Raw genomic sequence first — 19,752 nt, 5'->3', positions numbered from 1 at the left:
GCTCTGCGTCTGTGTGTTTATTCCAGAAAATGCTAAACAAATCCCCTTGGGAGCATTGCGATCCACAATGCTCTATGTGGAGGATAAAACCTCCTGTGTGAGCTTTTGCACAGATACCCATGTATCCTAATCTTTTTCCCCCTGAAGTGAACATCTATTCTACTGCCTCGCATTGATTTGGAACCACAGACTTGGCAATAAAAACTCCTTCATGTGCCAATCATGTGTTTATAACCAAGAAGTAGCAGGCGAAAAAAAAGGGGGCCAAGAATAATGCAGCGGCTCGGGTCTGGAGCTTTTCCTTATCTCATCACCTCATATGGATTCGTCCTTCTTTAGAAAGATTAACAGGATGCTAAGAAAGGATTTCCTCTGTGCATAGTTTCTCAAACAAGTGTCAATAAAATCAAGGGAGGCAGGAGAAGAGAAATGCCATCGGTGTGTTTTGAGATTCCCCACAGTTGGCTGTGTGGCTAATGTTTCCTTCTCCTCTGGGCATTTTGCTGATCAATCAGAGTAATTGATTGGCTGGGTTCCACTTGGAAGTTTTAATGGCTGTAGCGGGCACATACCAGCAGATGTTGCAGCAATCTGTTATCAGGACGGACAACAACTAAATCAGAAGTAAACTCAGGAATGCAGAGTCACCGGTCACATCACGGCTGCTTTAACTACTTCCTTTTTCTCCAACCATCACCTCCAGGAGAGTACAGGTGTTAGAAATCACGACTCAACGCTTGTGCGGAAAAAAAAAAAAAGAGAAAAAAAAGGAAGAGGAAGTCAAGCGAGCGGACGGAAATTAACAGAATTATTTATGAAGGTGAGGAGGCCTGGTGTTGGAGAAAGGGCGGAACTGAGAAAGACAGGGCTAAATGAAACCGTCTCCTTGCTGGTCTCCATCATGGCTGGTCAGCCATAATTGTCCCTATTACTGTCAGGCAGAATGAAGAGGGGTGAGTTTAGGAGGAACAGGATTAAAGAAGTGAGAGATGGAGGAGTATGATAAATCAGGAGGAAAAGATAACGAAAGTGGAGGCTAGATCAGAAATTAAAGCTTGGGGCAAAACATCTGAAGCATGAATGCCCTTGTTGTGTGGCTGTGTAAGTGTGTCTAGCCAGACTGATGGTGCAGATGGGGAGTTCTATAATACAATCATCTCTTTGGGGACATGCCCTAATTAATAACTTGACCTGCTCAGGGGTAGCCCCCCTTCTGTGAGTTAACATTTAGAAGTGCACCCTCCAGAGATGCACTTTGAAGTGTGTTTCATAAAAGAAGTGACAGTGACATTAATAAGCCAGTTCAAATAAGTACAGAGCTTCCTTTAATTTTTTTTTTGACAAGTTAAATTCCGATTTTATACAAGCCTCAAGTCAGCAGAGAGAAAAAAATGCAAAGCAGCATTTAATTCATCTAAACAACAAAAAAAGAAAGGAAGAGAAACATTCTCTTCCAGCACTCTGATCTTCCTTATAGTCAAAGTGAACTCCGTCTTCATGTGTTACAAGTGTGCTGTGTATTTACACTGAGAGTCTGCTTGTCAGGCTTTTGACAACTGCAGCGTCAAAGCTGTTAAATCGATAAGTCCGATGCTTTTCTGAATCCGTGGAGGCGGCTGGAAATTCCAGTGATGTACTGCATGTGAAGAAAGGTTTTCTTGAGAAAGGAGTCGCATTTGTTCGGAGCATCTGAGTGTCCGTCAATCAGTGAGTGTCCGTCGTCCTGTCCCGGTTTTTGTCCTCAGTTAGACTTGGACCAGATCTTCCCGCTGCCGCGCAGTCTGGGTGGGACAAAGCCAGCAGAAACACTGAATTGATGCGAGATGCTTGACTTCTTTCTTTAATAGAAGTTGATTTTTATGAGCTTGTAATCATCAATAAACAACTGATGCAACCTGGATGCAAACAAGGAAAACAGTTTTTTTCCCCACTGGAACTGATCTGAGTGGATTTTCTATTTCCGCAAATTAATAAGAAGTTTGGCAAATAAACAAATTCTAATTCTGTCTGCGGCACCATCATTCTCTCCTTTCAAATTTGCTGGTTTTAATTTGAGGATTGAGGTTAAGCTATCATTAATTTGGAGTTTAAAACACTGAGTGGATTTTCCTCTGAATGGAGCGCGGTGTTGAATGATGGAAATTACAGGGCTCGGTGCTTCTTAACAGCGTGACAGGCAGCCAGAAAATAATCACTGCTTTCTGTTCAGCAGGAGCAACATAAACAGACACGTGAAACATCTCGGCTGATTGCTGGAGGGAAACTGCTTCTTTTGGGGGAAGCAGGCAATGCAGGCCGCTCATATATCCAGTGACATTTTACAGTTCAGGATGGATGTGAAATTAGCCATCAGAAAGGGACGGAAAGGCATATTTACCAAGGAGGGTCGTAATGCTGCTGTAAAACACTTGATATGCATCTGATAATGAAACTGCTTCATGCAGACACACACTCTCTAAAGAAAGACAAGCCACTTAAATTAGCAACCCTCTTTTTTTGGTGTTTATTGAGGAAATGAAGACACAGCAGTTTCTATGGAATTTACTTTAGGAGGAGCGCTGAAATAACGGCGTTATCACAGTGTGTGAAAATGTCTTTTAAATGTCACACTTTTAATAGTTCAGTGTAAAATATTCCTATTCATTATGTTATTTCTATAGAATCCAACAAAAAGCTGCACTAAAAGATAAAAAAAGCCTCTATGTGCAAATGACAGTTTTTACTTTTTTTAGTTTTCAAACTGAAAAAGAAGCCACAATTGGGAAAATATCATCTCTAAATATACATTTAATGTCCATGTATGTATTCCTAGCTTTCAGGGGACAATAATTTCAAAACAATCTGTGCGAGGTGATGAGATAGGACTTACCCTTTAACTTTTGAACTTTTCTTGCCTGGTTGCCTTGGTTCCTGGGAGGAGGCGGGGTCTCTGGGTTCTGCAGGTTGATCAGCATCCTGATTGGAAGCAGCACCAGCTGGGGCGGGGCCGGACGAGGGAGAGGCGGCACTGGCCTTTAACGTTTTCTGTAGGTTTGAGACCTAGTGGAAAAAAAAATGAAGGTTTTGTTAATCATTACATTATTCACTTTCTAAAACATAAATAACACAGTTCTGGTTGCTAAAGTCTACTCAACTTTAGTTAACTGGCTTCTCCATTCAGCTTTCCATTTAAAAACCTAAAATAAGGCTGTAACTCTGAACATTTTTACTAAGCAGTTTTAAAGTCATCTGATGCTGCTGTTTAAAAAAATGTGGGTTGTTCCCTGCAAGTTCAAGGCAAAAATCTGTAGCTATTACACTAAGAACTGATTTATTTTCTAGCATTTCATGATGAACTGAGCTCTTGACATCTCATGAAGCTAGTTTCTTTTTTTAAACTCATTAATAGCATCTTATGGACATTTTTAAATAGCTAAAAATGAGCTTTTGCGAGTGTTTCTCTGACAGCTCCTACAAGAGGCAGCTGTTGCATCTGTGACATGAGGGGAATGTGTGAAAGAGGAAATTCGGCAGTCAAGAAAATGAATGTTATCAGAAAATAATGACTGCCAAGGCACAAGATGATTTATTTATTTCAGGAAATCAAAGACACCCACTCAGCCATTTAAAAGTCTGTCAGTATGCACTGCAGTATTTTTTGTGTTGTTTTGATCAACCCATCATTACTTTAGTACCTGAGATATGAGGAAGTCATTCTGCAATAGAATATTCACAATATGGACATCAGCGCTTTAGAATGATCTAGGAACCAAATGTGTCCATTTCTAAAAACTGTATCTCTTAAAGATAAACCTATAGAAGTGGCTAGCATGCAGGCATCTCCAACCCGGCTCCTCATGAGCTACTGCCCAGCTTGTTTTGCCAATAACCCCGCCTCAGTAATTCCCGATTAGCTGGACTGAGTGAGCCTAGTTTCTGATTGACTAAACACATCTGATCAAGGTGACCAGTAATTACTGAAGCAGGGTTAGCTGCAAAACAAGTAGTAGGGCAGTAGCTCACAAGGAACAGGGGTTGGAGACCACTGCATGTGATGCAAAATGATTGATTTTTTACAACAGCTAGCTCATAAAACTGAGGAGAAAGCTCTTGGTGTGCCTCTGCTAAAGGCAGAGGAAATGTCATTAAAATAGATAGAAAGGTACTGAAAATCAAGCAATAAAGATCCAATGTTGTTTTTTTCATTGCTGAACTGAATATTTGAAAGAGAAAAAAAAGAAAAAAACAAGATGAAAGCCAAAGAATCTTGAGAATGATTTGGTCGTATTAACACGTTGAGCGAAAGTGAACCAATTAGTAAAGGTGACAATAGGTGTTTGCTAACATGGTTTACAAAGTAAAGGATTCTCAGGGGTTTAGAAAGAAAAAAAGGTAAAGCTGGACATTTTGTTAAGACGCTTAAGGTCCTTTCCTAAAGGGAGCATATGTTGTTTAGAGTTTCATCACTTCTGTCCATATTTGTTTGCTCAAAATGATGCTGTTAAACAGCAATGACATAGCATTGCCAGATTTTCATTTGATTTTATTTACTGTTACTTTTGTGAGTTTGAACCGTTTTAAAAGAAAAAGAAAACACACAAACACTGCAAAACATTTCACTTTGACTTTGTGGGTTTGTCTTTTATTCACAGAGGAGCAACAGCAATTCTTTCCATGTTTGCAATATTTAGATTGTGGTACAAATGAGACGTTTGTTCTCTGTTACCGTAAACGTTTTCCTGTTTAAAAAGTGTAAAATATGTTTCTATAACGGATACGTTAAGCAAGACTAAAACAATGAGGTGAGAAACAGACATACAGTCAGGACCATAAATATTTGGACAGAGACACATTCTTTCTATTCATTCTAATTTAGTTTCTGTACATTACCACAGTGAATTTTAAATAAAACAACTCAGATGCCACTGAAGTGCAGACTTTCAGCTTTTATTCCATGGGTTGAACAAAAAGATTGCATAAAAATGGTCATTACTAATATTTGGTTGAAAAGCCTTTGTTGGCAGTGACAGCCTGAAGTCTTGAACTCATAGACATCACCAGATGCTGGGTTTTCTCCTTCTGAATGCTCTGCCAAGCCTTTACTGCAGCGGCTTTCAGTTGCTGTTTGTTTGTGTGACTTTCTGTCTGAAGTTTAGTCTTCAAAAAGTGAAATGCTGCTCAATTGGGTTAAGATCAGGTGACTGACTTGGCCATTTAAGAATATTCCACTTCTTTGCTTGTCCATCTGTATTATGAAACTCCGCCCAATCAGTTTGGCTGCATTCACCTGGATCTGCGCAGACAGTATGTCTCTGAACACCTCAGAATTCATTGGGCTGCTTCTGTCCTGTGTCACGTCATCAATAAACACTAGTGTCCCAGTGCCACTAGCAGCCATGCACGCCCAGACCATCACACTGCTTCCACAGTGTTTTACTGATGATGTAGTGTGCTTTGGATCATGAGCTTCTCCACGCCTTCTCCATACTTTTCTCTTGCCATCATTCTGGTAGAGGTTGATTTTGGTTTCATCTGTCCATCTGTCTGTTTCATTTTTCCAGAACAGTACTGGCTTTTTTAGATGCTTTTTAGCAAAGTGCAATCTAGCCTTCCTATTCTTGAGGCTTCTGAGTGTCTTGCATCTTGCAGTGTACCCTCTGTATCTACTTTCATGCAGTCTTCTTTTGATGGTAGACTTGGATATTGATGCGCCTACCCCCTGGAGAGTGTTGTTCACTTGGTTGGCTGTTGTGAACGGGTTCCTCCTCACCATAGAAATGATTCTACCATCATCCACCACTGTAGTCTTCTGTGGACGTCCAGGTCTTTTTGCGTTGCTGAGTTCACCAGTGCATTCTTTCTTTCTCAGGATGTACCACACTGTTGATTTTGCCACTCCTAAAACTGTAACAATTTCTCGCAATTTCTCTGAGTTGTTTTATTTAAAACTCACTGTGGTAATGTACAGAAACAAAATTAGAAAGAATGTGTCTCTATCCAAATATTTATGGTCCTGACTGTATATCCTTACTGGCCACTTTATTAGGCACAACTGTCCAACTGCTTGTCAACCCTAATTTCTAATCAGCCAATCACATTGCAGCAACTCAATGCATTTAGGCACTTAGACATGGTCAAGACGATCTGCTGCAGTTCAAACCCAGCATCAGAATGGGGAAAAAAGGTGATTGAAGTGACTTTGAACAGAATGTTGGTTGGTTCCAAACGGGCAGCTCTGACTATTTCAGAAACTGCTGACCTACTGGGATTTTCACCCACAACCGTCCAAAAACGAGAAAATATCCAGTGAGCAGCAGTTCTGTGGGTGGAAATGCCTTGTTGATGTCAGAGGTCATAGGAGAATGACCAGACTGGTTCCAGCTGATAGAAAAGCAACAGTATCTCAAATAACCACTGGTTACACCCGAGGTCTGAAGAAGAGCATCTCTGAACGCACAACATCTCCAACCATGAGGCAGATGAGCTACAGCAGCAGAAGACCACACCGGGTACCACTCCTGTCAGCTAAGAACAGGAAACTGAGGCCAAAATTCACACAGGCTCACTAAAACTGGAAAACAGAAGATTGGAAAAACATTGCCTGGTGCGTCTCCTATTCTGCTGCAACATTCGGATGGTAGGGTCAGAATTTGGCATCAACAACATGAAAGCATAGATCCATCCTGCCTTGTATAAACAGTTCAGGCCGCTGGTGGCGTAATGGCACACTTTAAGGCTGCTCAGTACCAGCCGAGCATGGTTCCAACACCACAGTCTACCTGAGTATTGTTGCTGACCAAGTCCATACCATTATGACCACAGTGTACCATCTTCCAATGGCTGCTTCCAGCAGGATCAACCGCCAAAGCTGGATTCATCTCAGACTGGTTTCTTGAACCTGACAATGAGTTCACTGGACTCAAACAATCCCCAGTCACAGGACTTTAATCCAATAGATCACCTTTGGGATAAAACCTTGTGACTGGAGATTATTTGAGAAGAGTGAATATATTGTTCAATCTGAATACTCATCCTAATAATAGAACAGTTTTTCATCTGTTTAGCTGCCTGTGTATATTGTTTCAACCAGTAGGAAAATAATGACAAAATAAAAAAAACTGCTGAAAAAAATGACATTTAAATTGAGCTAGGACCATGAAGTGAAAAACAAAAAATCCAAAATAAAAAGTCTTTTTTTTAGATTATCAGCCAATCAAACCATTTTACAAGGTGCACCTGGAAACAAATAAATCAATAGATAAATTACAAAAAGATAATGTTAGTGCAATACAGAACTATACTAAAGCCAGTCTGAACAGAGGGGACGATTAAAAGAAGCAGATGGGAAAGAGAAAAAAATGAAGTATGCAATCAAAAGGAATTCAAAATACCAAAGGGAGCCAGGAGCAAAGTAACAGAAGCTGAAGAGAAAAAAAACATGTACAGAAGTATCTGGAGGAAAAAACAAAACCGTCGCCTGAAGAGATGAAGACTAACCTCTGTTTCCACCTGGACTTTGACCTTCAGCTGACTCTCTCTGTATTGGTTTGCCCTGGAGACCTGCTCCTCAATACCACAAAGCACTGCCTCACACCCTGTACACCTAAGAGAGGAAAGTCATGGGGCGTGGAGATCGACGGCGAGTTAGAAAAATGAAAACTGACAGATGAATCTGAGAGGTTTGCACGAACACATGGAGAGAATACTGACCACTCCTGCAGCGTGTTGATTATGTTTGGCAGCTCATTGGGGCCCAAATCACGGCCCACGCTGCAGTCTACTTCCACTTGCTGGTTCCGCTGGTCCAGTTTACCCTGGATGATGTCACAGTAAACGGCCTCAATCAGCAGGTCTTCCAGTTCCCGCACATTCTTTAGCTCCAGCTGCTGCAGGAGCAGCGAGTATGGCAAACACTGAGGGGAAAAGCAGATAAGAACCGGCTTCCATCAACACACCCATTGTTTTTGGCTAATTATTTATTTTGGGAATACTTTACGTAGGCAGACAAAAAATCCTGACTAATTTTAAGGAATAAAAAAAAAAGGGGTGAAAATGCTGCAGTCAAAATGCTCATTTGTCTAAATGTCACTGCCAGACGAACATGAGGAAGGCAGAATGTAACAATTTATCACTGTGCAATTAAGAAAGTTCAGGGCCAAAGCAAGAAAAGCAGTGACATATTAAGGAGAAAAACAGGGTGCAGGAGTGAAAAGGTTCGTGTTAATGGAGTGAGAGGAAGCTAAAAGTGAAGGATAGTTTCTGAGGATTATAACCCAGTGATTTAGGAGCAGAAGAGCAGAAGGGATTTGGGAGTAGGGCTGTGTGAATCCTTACTTAGGTGGTGATCCAATTTGATACACGAATCGTTCATTCATTTATTCATTTTATTCATTTCTAGAGCACCTTCCACCACCATCCAAGGAGACCCAAAGTGTTGTAGACAAGGTCAAACCAATAAATGATATAATGATAAAACATAGAAAGGATAACAATAATTAAACAAGAGTTAAAAAAGATAATAAAGGGTCAGCTAGGCAGATACTAAGGAATGGTAGTTGAGGAACAGTTTGGCTTTAAAACTCTCCAAGAAGGCTAGCCGGTGGTGGATTATTTCAGAGTTTAGGAGCCAGCACAGCAAATGCGGGGTCACCCTGAAACTTGCATGTGGTTCTTGGAACCAGTAGCACATACTGGTCCAGAGAGTGTAAGGACTTTAGGGGGGAATATTTGAAAATAAATATAGAAAGATAAGAGGTAAGACAAGAATTTTAATAAAAATCAAATGTTTGACTGGCAGCCAATTCAATGAAACCAGGATCGGGGTTATGTTGTACTTTTTTAGCACCACAGATAAATCTAGCCACTGCATTTTGAACCAGCTGCAGCCTTACCACCAAAGCTTTAGGCAAGCCAGCATAGAAGGAGCTGCAATAAATAAGCCTGGACAACACAAAAAAAAGCCCAACTATTTTAAGGTTTGACTTTAATAGAAATGACTCAAGATAAACAATTCACAGATTCTTACCATTTCATATATTATGTTTGAATGGTTGCTGTATGTATGTCCTATTAATTAATGTATTCAAATTGGAAATGATATGTATTTAATAACCATCATTCATACCTTTATTTGGATCATGCCTATAATGCATAAATGTTATTGTAGCTTTGTATCATTTCACAAAAAATCTTGAAAATGTTCTACACAGTTTTTCTTATCTTCAAAGTCTAGCTGACACGAGTTCTAGTAGATAGACAACAAAATAAGAAAGAATACTAGATAACACTCACAGTCCTTTAATCTGAACTGACTTCAGAGTTTCCAACAGACATGCTTTACAAACTGACTATTTTTATTTTTAGTGGAAATAATAATAATAAAAAAATAAAAACTCCCACAATTTATATAAAAATTTTGCAGACGGATTCTGGTACGACTTCTCCATAGTCACATGACATCCCATAATTAATCAGGAGATTTTTTAAATTAAATATTCGTTATATTCTTTTACTGAAATTGTCGACTCTATTTAAAACAAAATCGATATTTTAACGCTTATTTCAGTTAACTGAAGTTCATCTACAGAACACACGTGATAGTTTTACCATGAAAATGAGAAACTTCACTGAAACTTTACTTTAAAAGAATTATTTACTTTAAATTAAACCGGCACATTTGGTCTTTTTAGTTTAAATCCAACATTATTCAAATCCAACATTATTCTGCATATTCTACCGTATTTAAAAAGATCGTAAATTAGTGTTCTTGAACGTCACGAATATTTATACCAATTTTTTTTTTGGAACAAATAGCGAATATACAAGTACTCTGGTACTTGTTACAGCCCTAATGGAGAGAAGTATTACTTCCATATAAGGAAGTTATAAGACATGTCCATTTTTCTTAAAATATTCTCTTCTGTTATTGGCTTTTCTCTCTAATTTACCTGACCGGAATATAAAAAGTGACTTACCAAACAGAGGCAGTTTTTGGCAATCTTTTAAAGAAATTGATTTTCAGACAGAATAAAACCGAAGGGCAATATTTAAAAGAAGAGCTGTCCATATTTCATTAATATTGGTGACTGCTTTATGAAGCCTGCAGCTGTGTGGCCACTGCAGAAAGTTTGCTGTCTATTCTGGCCAGGCATTAGAAGAAATCAATACCAAACCGCAGCTCATCTGAACTTCTATGTAAAACTGCAAAAAGGAAATAATGAATATGTACCTTGAGGTTGGAAGCCAAGCTAATAATGGAGAGATGCCGCAGTTTGTTTCTTTGAGCTGGAGTCAATTCTGGAAGAGAGGCTGCTCTCTCTAAAGCAAAAGACAAATAAATAAAAATGAATAAATGAGACACGATGACAGAACACATACGAGGACAGTATTTAGTCTTACTTTGCTGAGGGCTAAACAGTCAAGTATAATTGAGAGGCTGGTTATTACTCTGAAAGGCACTTATACACAATGCTCTGCTGGTTGGTGTTAAGTTGTTTATGGAGTCAGACAACAGAGTTGGAGGAAAGTTGGGAGTAGGTTTGTCTCCAGTGACTGTGTCTGCTGCAGTCCTCCCCCCCGGTGACAGGACTCAGACCCCCTCGAGACAGCAGCTCTGACAGCTCCTCTAAGAGCTCCACTACACAGCCCTATGAAAGTAAATGTGCTTCCTGACAGCGTGACTCGAAAGGGAAGGAAACAAAACGCTGCCTTACATTATTTTTCCGAGCTGCTGGTTGATAACGGCATAAACTGAAGCATAATTAAAACTTTCATTCTTGTTGAAGCTTCCTGATGCATTACACAGAGGGCAAATGGAGTCAGGAAAAAATTAGTTTACTGTCCATCTGTGCCGGAGCTGCTTTGGCATCGAAAACTATCAGATAAATACAACACTTGAGGGAAACTTGCTAATTATGAAAGTGATCCATTAATTTTATCTAGTAATGAACTGTCTACGGAGTCTCAAGTGAGAGTCTTCAAAGATTTGGTGTTAAAGTGTGCATGTTGCTGAAAGAAATACAGCTTAATAAAAGAGTTCCAGCCCATCACTTATTTACATAGTGCTGTCACTGCAATACCTTTGTAGTCGCAGTAAGTTCCATAGGCAAAGAGGTTGAGGAGCTGGTACACTGGTGCATGCGGGCCGTTTTCCAGCTGTGGTTGGAGGAAACACAAAAGGTGATCTTTTACTCATTGAAATTCCTTTTTTCTTAGGAAGGCCACATCAACTCTGACTTTCTACTAGATCTGAACACATCTAAGGGATTTTTCTCTATTTGCTTAATTTCCCTCCAAGGAGCAATTAAATATGTTTAAAATTAATTTAGCTGATTAGTCTTAGGAGGATTGCATTAATATGCTGCATTTCAATGAGTCTCTACTGTTTTTTTAGTCCTGCATTGCTTGTAAAGACTAACTTTATTATTCAAGGAGTTTTCAAAACCATTCCACTTTATTTTTCTCAATTGTTACTTTTTTCACAAACTCACCTGAGGAGGCACACATTACAAAATTCCACTCTTTAAATTTAGACGATTAAGACAAAAATGTGAAGTGGGCTTAGCTGGAGGTTAAGTACTTTCTCTAACTGCTTCACTGATTAGTTGTAGAGACAAAAAGAAAACTGGAATTTTAAGAAAAAACAAAGCATTAAATAGAAAATGAGAAAATTTGATATTAACTGTTGGATTTTTTAATTTGGAACGGAAAGACTAAATGTTTTGGAAATCATCATGAGGGATGATTGGGGAGGGAAAACAAATTGTGTTAGAATGTAAATATTAAAACAGAAAATCAAAGCTATAGTTTTCAATTAAAAAGCCTTCTAATGTTGTTTTAGGGAACAAGTTTGGGGAAAAAAATGAAATTAATTACAGTGAATATTAACCAGAGTCTGAGAATTACATGCATCCAATAATGATGCACTCCGTGAAGCAGAATTGTAGCAGATTAGTTTGATCAGACAGCAGAAACATAGGTGCTTTCTCTGCCCTGTATGCCACAAACACATGGCTGTAAATGGAATTCCGATTTTCCTCAGGTGTTCAATTTTCTGCAACGATGCTTCACTTCCATACAACCAACAAGAAACCACGTTTCAAGCATCTGGTAAATAAAGAAAGATGTGATTTGACTGTTAGTTTTATAAAAACCTCATATTTTTCGGTACATGAACCCTCTGGAACAGGGTTTGATTCGTTCTTTGTGGGGCTTTAGGGGAAACTGGTATGTATGTGCAGCATTTTGTTTTGATGTTGAATTTTGATAAATAAATCTCATTTTATCCTGCCCAGAATGATGTTTTTAGGAACTACTTCTACAACAATGACAAAGTGTTTTATGACTTTAGTAACTGAAACACAAATGTATTTTCCAATGACATATCCAATATGACCCATGTGTTTGTGGGTAATTTAGAAACAGCTTTGATCAAATGTCATCCAAACCTTTAATGAACAAATTGAGACCTTTTCACATTCCTCATCCTACAAGGCATCCAGGAGTTAAAGGACACAAATAAATCAGAGTATCTTTACCTCTCTGACATTTGGCAGCTCCAGGATGTCAGAGAAAACATACAGGCCGGGGGTCTCCAGCAGAGAGCTGACAGCCTGGGCCAGAGCTGAGCCTGACAGAGAAAGGAGCTGCTCCACCTCCATCTGATGCCAGGAGACACAAACATAGCAGAGAGAGCACATCAGATAACAAGTAGTGGAGCAGGACTCTAAAAAACTCTAATATCACATTTATTAGCCAAACACTGTTTAATTACGGTTTTCCATTTTACAAGAAAATAATGAAAAGACATGCGTTACTGAATAAATGAATAACTTTCACAGTAGTTTGTTAATGGTGTGACTTTAGAGCATTCGTGCAATGCTGCTTTCAAGTTCACCCCTGGAAACAGATTTTTACATTTTAATTCATTTGGTTATGTATCCCCAAAAAAACCTGATGACTTTTCACCAGTACACTGAAACTCACACTACCTGAAAAATCACTTGTAGTGGGAGTGTAGCCGCACACGGCAGCACCCCCCCGGGCAATAAGTGAAGTGAATGAAGAAGCACTGCATGCATATTTATTAACAGTTCCTGTGAATGCACGTTGGGCTGAATAATTATTCAAGCAATCCAACAAACCGGCCTCATAATTTTGTAGATAATTACGATTTAAATGAAATACATCTGAGAGTAATAACATTAAATAAAAACAATATTTTACAGACTGTCACAAACACAAGAGATATCCAGAAAATATTTATTAAAAAAGCAGCCCCAATAAATACCAGTTTGATCCTTTTTCTATTTCTAAGTTGCCATAACTGACAACTATACCAGTGTTAAAAACAGAGTCTTTCACAGACTTTGATGTGATACTTTAGGATCTTAAATCCCAGCAGACACATCCTGGGACACAAGGGAAGTATTACAAATGCAGGATAAAATTATTGCAGTTGCATCAGACTAGCTTCATTACCCAAGGCTACTTCCTAAAATGAATGCGTCTGGGAATCTGGGGAACACAGATAGTAATTGTCTACTTGGCTTTTATTGCTCTCAGCACATGCTGATAGGATGCATTTATTTTGACACGAAAATTCGGAAGCATTCAGATGCACAAATGAAGATCTTTCACATGCTATCCCACTGGACCACCATCAAAGAGGGCCAAAGAGCGCACTTCCAAACATGCTGAACAGATGAGGATACATGTGCTGGGACCAATCAAATTAACCTACTGCGTGTCTCAGAAGCATCGCTTCTTATAATTCATGGTATTTTTCAAAGTCAGACCAAGCTCTGAATCTAAAGCTTTATTCAATTCATCTTCAGACTTCCTGACTTCTGAAAGAGGGAAAACCCAGGTGTACCTTTCAAAGTAGAATCTCTCTAAAACAATTTGAGAAAAAACATTTACCGTAATTTCCGGACTACAAGCCGCTACTTTTTTCCTGCGCTTACAGCCCTGCGGCTTATTCAGTGACGCGGCTAATTTATGGATTTAATTAGCGGCCGCCATGTACGTACTTTCGAACTCAGTGAATAGTTTGAGTTCTTTAACTAACACCAAGCACAAGGCATTTATATTCAACAAACCTCTAAGCAGCCAAACAGCATGGACTTGACTTCAGGTCTTAGACACTTCAGTCATGGTTCAACAAAATGAAACACGCATGCCCGGCCGCATCCCAGAATCCTTTGGTGCCATTACACCCAACGTGCACGTGATCGCCGCTACATTATGATGAAGCTTTCAAGTTAAAAGCAATCGTTAAAAGCAGCGTAAAAAAGTCCACCATCACCAACGGGTTTGGAAAAGCCGGTTTGCTGCGTGACGGAGAGAACAGCGCATGGAGTGAATTTACACTCCATTTACAGTTTCTAAGGAAACCGTAAAAGCGGAATTTTGCTTTGAAAAACTCACAGCCTCCGTGTGAGCTGGAGACATCTTCTCCTGCTGATTGAGCTGCGGGGCCGATGGCAGTCTGAAGGCTCCCACACGTAACAACGCACCCGCCCCTCATACACAAAACGTACAGTATTAAGTCCGATTGCTTTGCACAGAAACGATTTGCTTCATCCACCGGCGCAACGGGGACGAAGTGCTCCTCCTTGAAGCCGCCCTGGCCAGAGGTGTCGGAGTACATAGGAAGGGGAGACAAGGAGCGCGCAGGGCGGGAGCGGAGCGCAGAGGCGTCCGCGGAGCGCAGAGGCTTCTGAATTCTGACGCACGCGCCGCACTGAGGCGCGCGTATCACGCTGAGGCGCGCTTTTCAGTCGCCGCTGCTGTATTTTACCGGTGTGTTTTTTAACCAGCCCTGTTACTCCCACAACGCTGCCGCGATACAAGCGGAAGGAGAGCTGTACCCGTTCACCCCTCCATGCACTGCTGATACTTGCTCATTCTTAAACACGTACAACAGAATGGCGAGCCGGGCATTGGCCCCGCCTTTAGCCCCTAAGACTCATGGGAAATGTGGAATCGCGGATGTAAATTTCCTCATCATAACTGAGGGATGTAATGTTGATTATATGGTTACTGTTTGTAATTTTATGTATGATACCTAGATTGTCAATAAGTAAAAAAAAAATGAAATAAAAACACCATAACTGAGGAACTTGTGAACAGAATAGAGGTCCATGCTGTTTGACAGATGTCGATACACTCAAATACATGAGCCAGAGGCAAAGCTGGCACCACCCACAATGTGCTAATGAATTGCACTCACTCTGGAATACTGGCCGTGATCTGTCAGGATGACAATATGGTCTAACACATGCGCGGCTTGTACTCTGACGCGGCTTGTGTATGTATAAAACTAATTAAACACGTGAAAATGGGTGGGTGCGACTTGTAATCGGGTGCGCTTTGTAGTCCGGAATTTACGGTAAATGAAAAAAAAAAAACATTTACTGAACTGAACTGATTTCGAACTGCTGATAGATTCATAATTGAACAGCTTTTAATATGATTACTATAAAACTATAATTTGATACATTTTATAGTATTTTGAGTCAAACATTTTTTAATCAAAGATTATTTAAATAAATTTTTTACGATAAGTAATGATAAAAAAAGATCAAATCCCAACAAGCAACTTCATTACAGAGTCAAATAAATTTTCATTGAATTAAAAGAATTTGTAAAATAAATGTGTTTTATTTATTAATACATTTAAAGGAAAATAAGAACATAAATTTTTTTGTCAACTATCTGGCACTGAACATACCACTCCAAATTTCTTTGGTGGAAACTTCCAGTGCTCTTAATTTTATTATGGAGACGTTCCCTTCTCTCTTCATCTCTGAATCTTTTGAACCAAAAAAAAATTTATTCTTAAGAACACATCTCTGACTTTGAACACGACTGCATAGCAGTTCTAAAGAGTTTCTTTGACACTCAAAGCCAGATTCTAAATCAGAAGAATTTGAGCTCAGATGATGTGGTGCTGCCATGAAACCCAGAAAACTGAGTTCTAATTTGTCTGCTGCTTCTGTCTTTTAGCGCAAACAAACACTTACGTAGCCTTAGCTAAATATCTATACATGTTCTTTTCTTTTACTGGGATAAATCCGTCATTCTTAGGAGTTTGTAACTGGGTGACAGCATTACAAAAGCAAAAAGCTACAACAGAAAGCTAAAAATGGCATTCCATTTCCTGCTTTTAATAACAACAAGTATACTTTATATGAGGAGTGTAACAATTAGTCGATTATTTGATGAACCGATGAACCAGACTGATCCAAGGCAAGAACTGAATCAAATCAAATCAAATCAAAGTTAGTCAGAAATGGTTTAAAACTCTGAAAGGCAGAGTTATATCAAATGTCAAAAGTAAATCACAAAACAAATTTCTGAAAGTTAACAGAAGGGCAGCTCAAAGGACAACAGCTTCCATTGTAGCTTAATTGTAGTTGTAAGTCAATCTCAGTTCTAACTGTGAACAGAAAACTTTAAGCACAAAGGTCGACAGGAAAAGGGTATTGCTAAGACAGCATAACAAAGAGGTTTGCCCTGGCCAGGAAACTCTACACGCTGAACAATGAAGGAAGATGCTATAGAGCAAGGAATCGAAAATCTCAATCTTTGTTTTGTCACACAAAATCTTTGTATGCAAGCGTTGGAGATTTTTCCAAAAATTTTCTTATCTTTCCTATCTTTCTTAATATTGATATTTGGAATTCTAAACAAGTTTTTGAACAATTCCTTTTTTGATACTACTTTTTTTTTTTTAAGATTAATTATATTACTACAGATTTTATATTTTTTTATTTAAAATATCAACCCTTTTTACATGCTCATCTCTATAACAAAGAACCAGCAGGAAAGGAATAAAATGTTATTACCGTACCAATCACAGCAAGTAGTCTTAATGAAGTTTAGGTACTACTCCCCAGTTGGTGTACTGTATGTGAGAATTGCAGCAGACAAAGTGATTCCCTTAGTTATTGATATTAAAATGAGATAAAAAAAACCTCTTTCAATATTCAATAGTATCACGGCAATTCTGTCAGTGCTTGAAAAGCATCCAGCAGGATATGAAACCTGACAACACACTACCAAAAAGATGACTGAGTTAGAGTGTGACATCAACTGACAAACACGGAGGAGGAAATATAATGAAATTGGCTGGTATGCTAGATCTCGGATCAGTGACCTAAACAGAATGAGAGGCAGCCAAGACAAACACAGCTATTACATCGTTCTGCAGCATTGTGTATTTGCTTAAATGGTCAAAGGCTCATCCTACATCAAAATAAAGATCAAAACATAAGCTTTGCCAGAACAACCTGAGTACCGTAATAAAAAAAACAAGATGCCAAACTTAAAGTACAGGTTTAGATTTAACAGGACAGACGAGTAAACGCAAAGCTATCTATACAAGAACTTTCTGAAGAATTATTAAAAAGAGAATATAGAAGAAAAAGAAAGACTGCTGCTGTGCAACAGCATGGTGGCTAGTTTAAAAGAAAACATTTGTGGGTAATTTTGACAGATTAAACTGATTCCAGGATATCTTTTGTAGCCTCTGTTGCTTGTTTTATATAATTTCACTTCAAATTCAAATTCATTAAACTTCTTAAAACCATAGGTAAAAAATATGAAAACACACTACCACACTCTACAACTGAGCAACTATAGGAAAATGTATACCTGAGCAGAGTAAAATTAATTATTTTTTGGTTTATTTGAACGAAATCATAGGTGTTACTTTCTAAAAGAAAGTATTTACGATAAACGTACACCTTTGAATGTGCAAACGGACTATTGTTGCAAAGTGCAGTTTAAATAATAGTTAAATTTGAACAAAAACTGTTTTATTCCAATATTACATTATTCTTGGCAGAGTAGTATGACCGTTGTTGATCAATAAAGTTTGGAAAAACCTAACTCACTTCTCGTCATTTCACGTTATTTGTACAGATAAAAGAAAAAAAAACAAGTATGTAGGATTTTTTTTAAATAAGTATATCCTCAATTGTTTTGTTCATCAGAATGAAAATAGTTGATGACATTTTGCCTTCAAGCTGAATGTGTCATGCTAGCTCGAAAGCTAATAGCTTAGCATTGGGATGAGATCGCTGATGGCAAACGTTTAGGCCTCACGGCATTTAAAACCCTTCTAGAGTTTAATTCACTATGTAACATGACGTAAAATATTAAATGTGTAAAAACTGGCAGGCAAATCCTCAGTAAAATTAGAGAAATACAGCTCGTTATGCTCAAAATGTACCTTATTATGTTGGTTTCTAGCAGATAACCTCCTCCTCAACTGTTCAGTTCCGCTCAGCGCACGTACGACAACAAAGCAACGTCCTCACTGATTGGACAACATAATAAAGTGGGTGGGACAAACGAGCTTCTCCACCGATTTTTACCCCCTAGGACAAAAACAGCGGCCTCTAGCGGTGATTCCCTGTCACTGAGCTGATGTAAGACGTCAACCTGCCTTTAGTAAATGCTAGACACTGGTAAGACCTAAGCTCCATAAAAAGTCCTGTAGGCATTCACTTAATAATTAAAATAAAAGGCAATGACAGAGATATTTTAACAATACTGTTTTGCCACTTGACATAAAACATGAGAAAACATGGTTTAGTCTTGATTTTTGACACCCTCCTTAAGACTCAACACAGGCATGGCAGACAATAAAAAGGGATTTGCATTAAATGGTAGTGAAAAGGGGAATATCCTTTTCTTGCTCCTTGGTTTATATTGCTGAAATTTACACGGTCTACAAATTTAATTGCTTTTCTTATGTGTGTGCTTGTGCTTAACAATATTAAATTGTTTTGTTTGGAGCAGTGATTGTAAAATTCCAGTTACTTTTAGTTGTTTATAGTTAATTGCTTGAAGTCCTGAAATAGATAGACACAATTAAAAATGGGGGGGGGGGGGGTGGTCCAGTTGAGTTTTACAATTTACATTCAAACTGTGGTGATAGTAAAAAATCTTTTGTTCTTGCTGCAATACGATCAGAACCACTACTGTTTCTGTGAGGTTCACAACAAATAACAATTATTTGAGCAAAAAAGCTGCCTTCCATTTGATCTTTGCAGTGAACTGAATACACATTTCTGATACTCTTGTCTTTATTCTCAGGTTCTCTCTCCCTTTGAAAAGAAAACATTTACAGTTTATTACAAGTGTTACCAAGAATTTGTGAGATGTGATAAATTATAAGTTGTTTTCATCATCTGTAAAAAAATCTGGGTGAAGTTGAAGGAAGAGCACAGGTGCTATGCTTCTGCAGACGCTGCGCATGAGTCAGTGCACAATAGTTATATTAAAAAAAGACGTGTTAATGGGAAAGAGACACTTGGCTGTAAAAGTATCACCAAGGTGTTCTAATGGCAAACCAAAACTCTCACACGCAGCAACCCATGAGTGCATTCATCCATTTTTATGGAACTATTTTCAATGTTGTTAGTCATTCCCCATGACACTCAACAGTTATTCTTGATTTGCTAGTCTCCCTTGATATAATCAGTAATATTTTGCTAAAAGGGTGGGCATAAAGAAAGACAAATATAAAAGTTTTGCAAGTGTACTTAAACAAACTTACTTAATACTTAAAGATTAAGTATATTGTAAACACTTAATGTCTTGCAACTTGTTCTTTCTTTTAAAGAGGATAAGGAAAATTAGTATGAAAGTACAGTAATGTAACTACTTTACACTAAATTGTTAATCTTTTCAAAAAAGTATTTTTAAATGTTAAACTTTTTTTCAAAAGGGAAAATCTGTGTATAAAAAAAATACAGAACT

General features: G+C 38.5%; 1 protein-coding gene across 1 annotated transcript; it reads right to left on the bottom strand.

Moving 5' to 3' along the window:
- Positions 1-1,302: 1,302 nt before the first annotated feature.
- On the bottom strand, positions 1,303-18,331 carry cops7a (COP9 signalosome subunit 7A). Its single transcript, XM_004077991.4, has 8 exons — positions 18,218-18,331; positions 12,516-12,638; positions 11,058-11,133; positions 10,208-10,296; positions 7,690-7,892; positions 7,477-7,582; positions 2,870-3,039; positions 1,303-1,781 (listed from the first exon to the last, which is right to left on the bottom strand). The coding sequence occupies exons 2-8, from the start codon at positions 12,636-12,638 to the stop codon at positions 1,742-1,744; spliced, it is 807 nt and encodes a 268-aa protein (XP_004078039.1). The 5' UTR covers positions 18,218-18,331; the 3' UTR covers positions 1,303-1,741.
- Between the last annotated feature and the right edge of the window lie 1,421 nt (positions 18,332-19,752).

This window comes from Oryzias latipes, chromosome 16, assembly GCF_002234675.1.
Source record: "Oryzias latipes chromosome 16, ASM223467v1".
Taxonomy (NCBI): Eukaryota; Metazoa; Chordata; class Actinopteri; order Beloniformes; family Adrianichthyidae; genus Oryzias; species Oryzias latipes.
This window is presented reverse-complemented; position numbering and strand designations above follow the sequence as displayed.

Bases quoted from the DNA above. Each gene is read 5' to 3' on its own strand.
- cops7a (XM_004077991.4), bottom strand. From the start codon at position 12,638: ATGGAGGTGGAGCAGCTCCTTTCTCTGTCAGGCTCAGCTCTGGCCCAG. The intron at 11,134-12,515 runs GTAAAGATACTC...CTCCAACCACAG, and splicing joins AGCTGCCAAATGTCAGAGAG to CTGGAAAACGGCCCGCATGC. The intron at 7,893-10,207 runs GTACATATTCAT...TTTTCCCCTCAG, and splicing joins GCTTGGCTTCCAACCTCAAG to TGTTTGCCATACTCGCTGCT.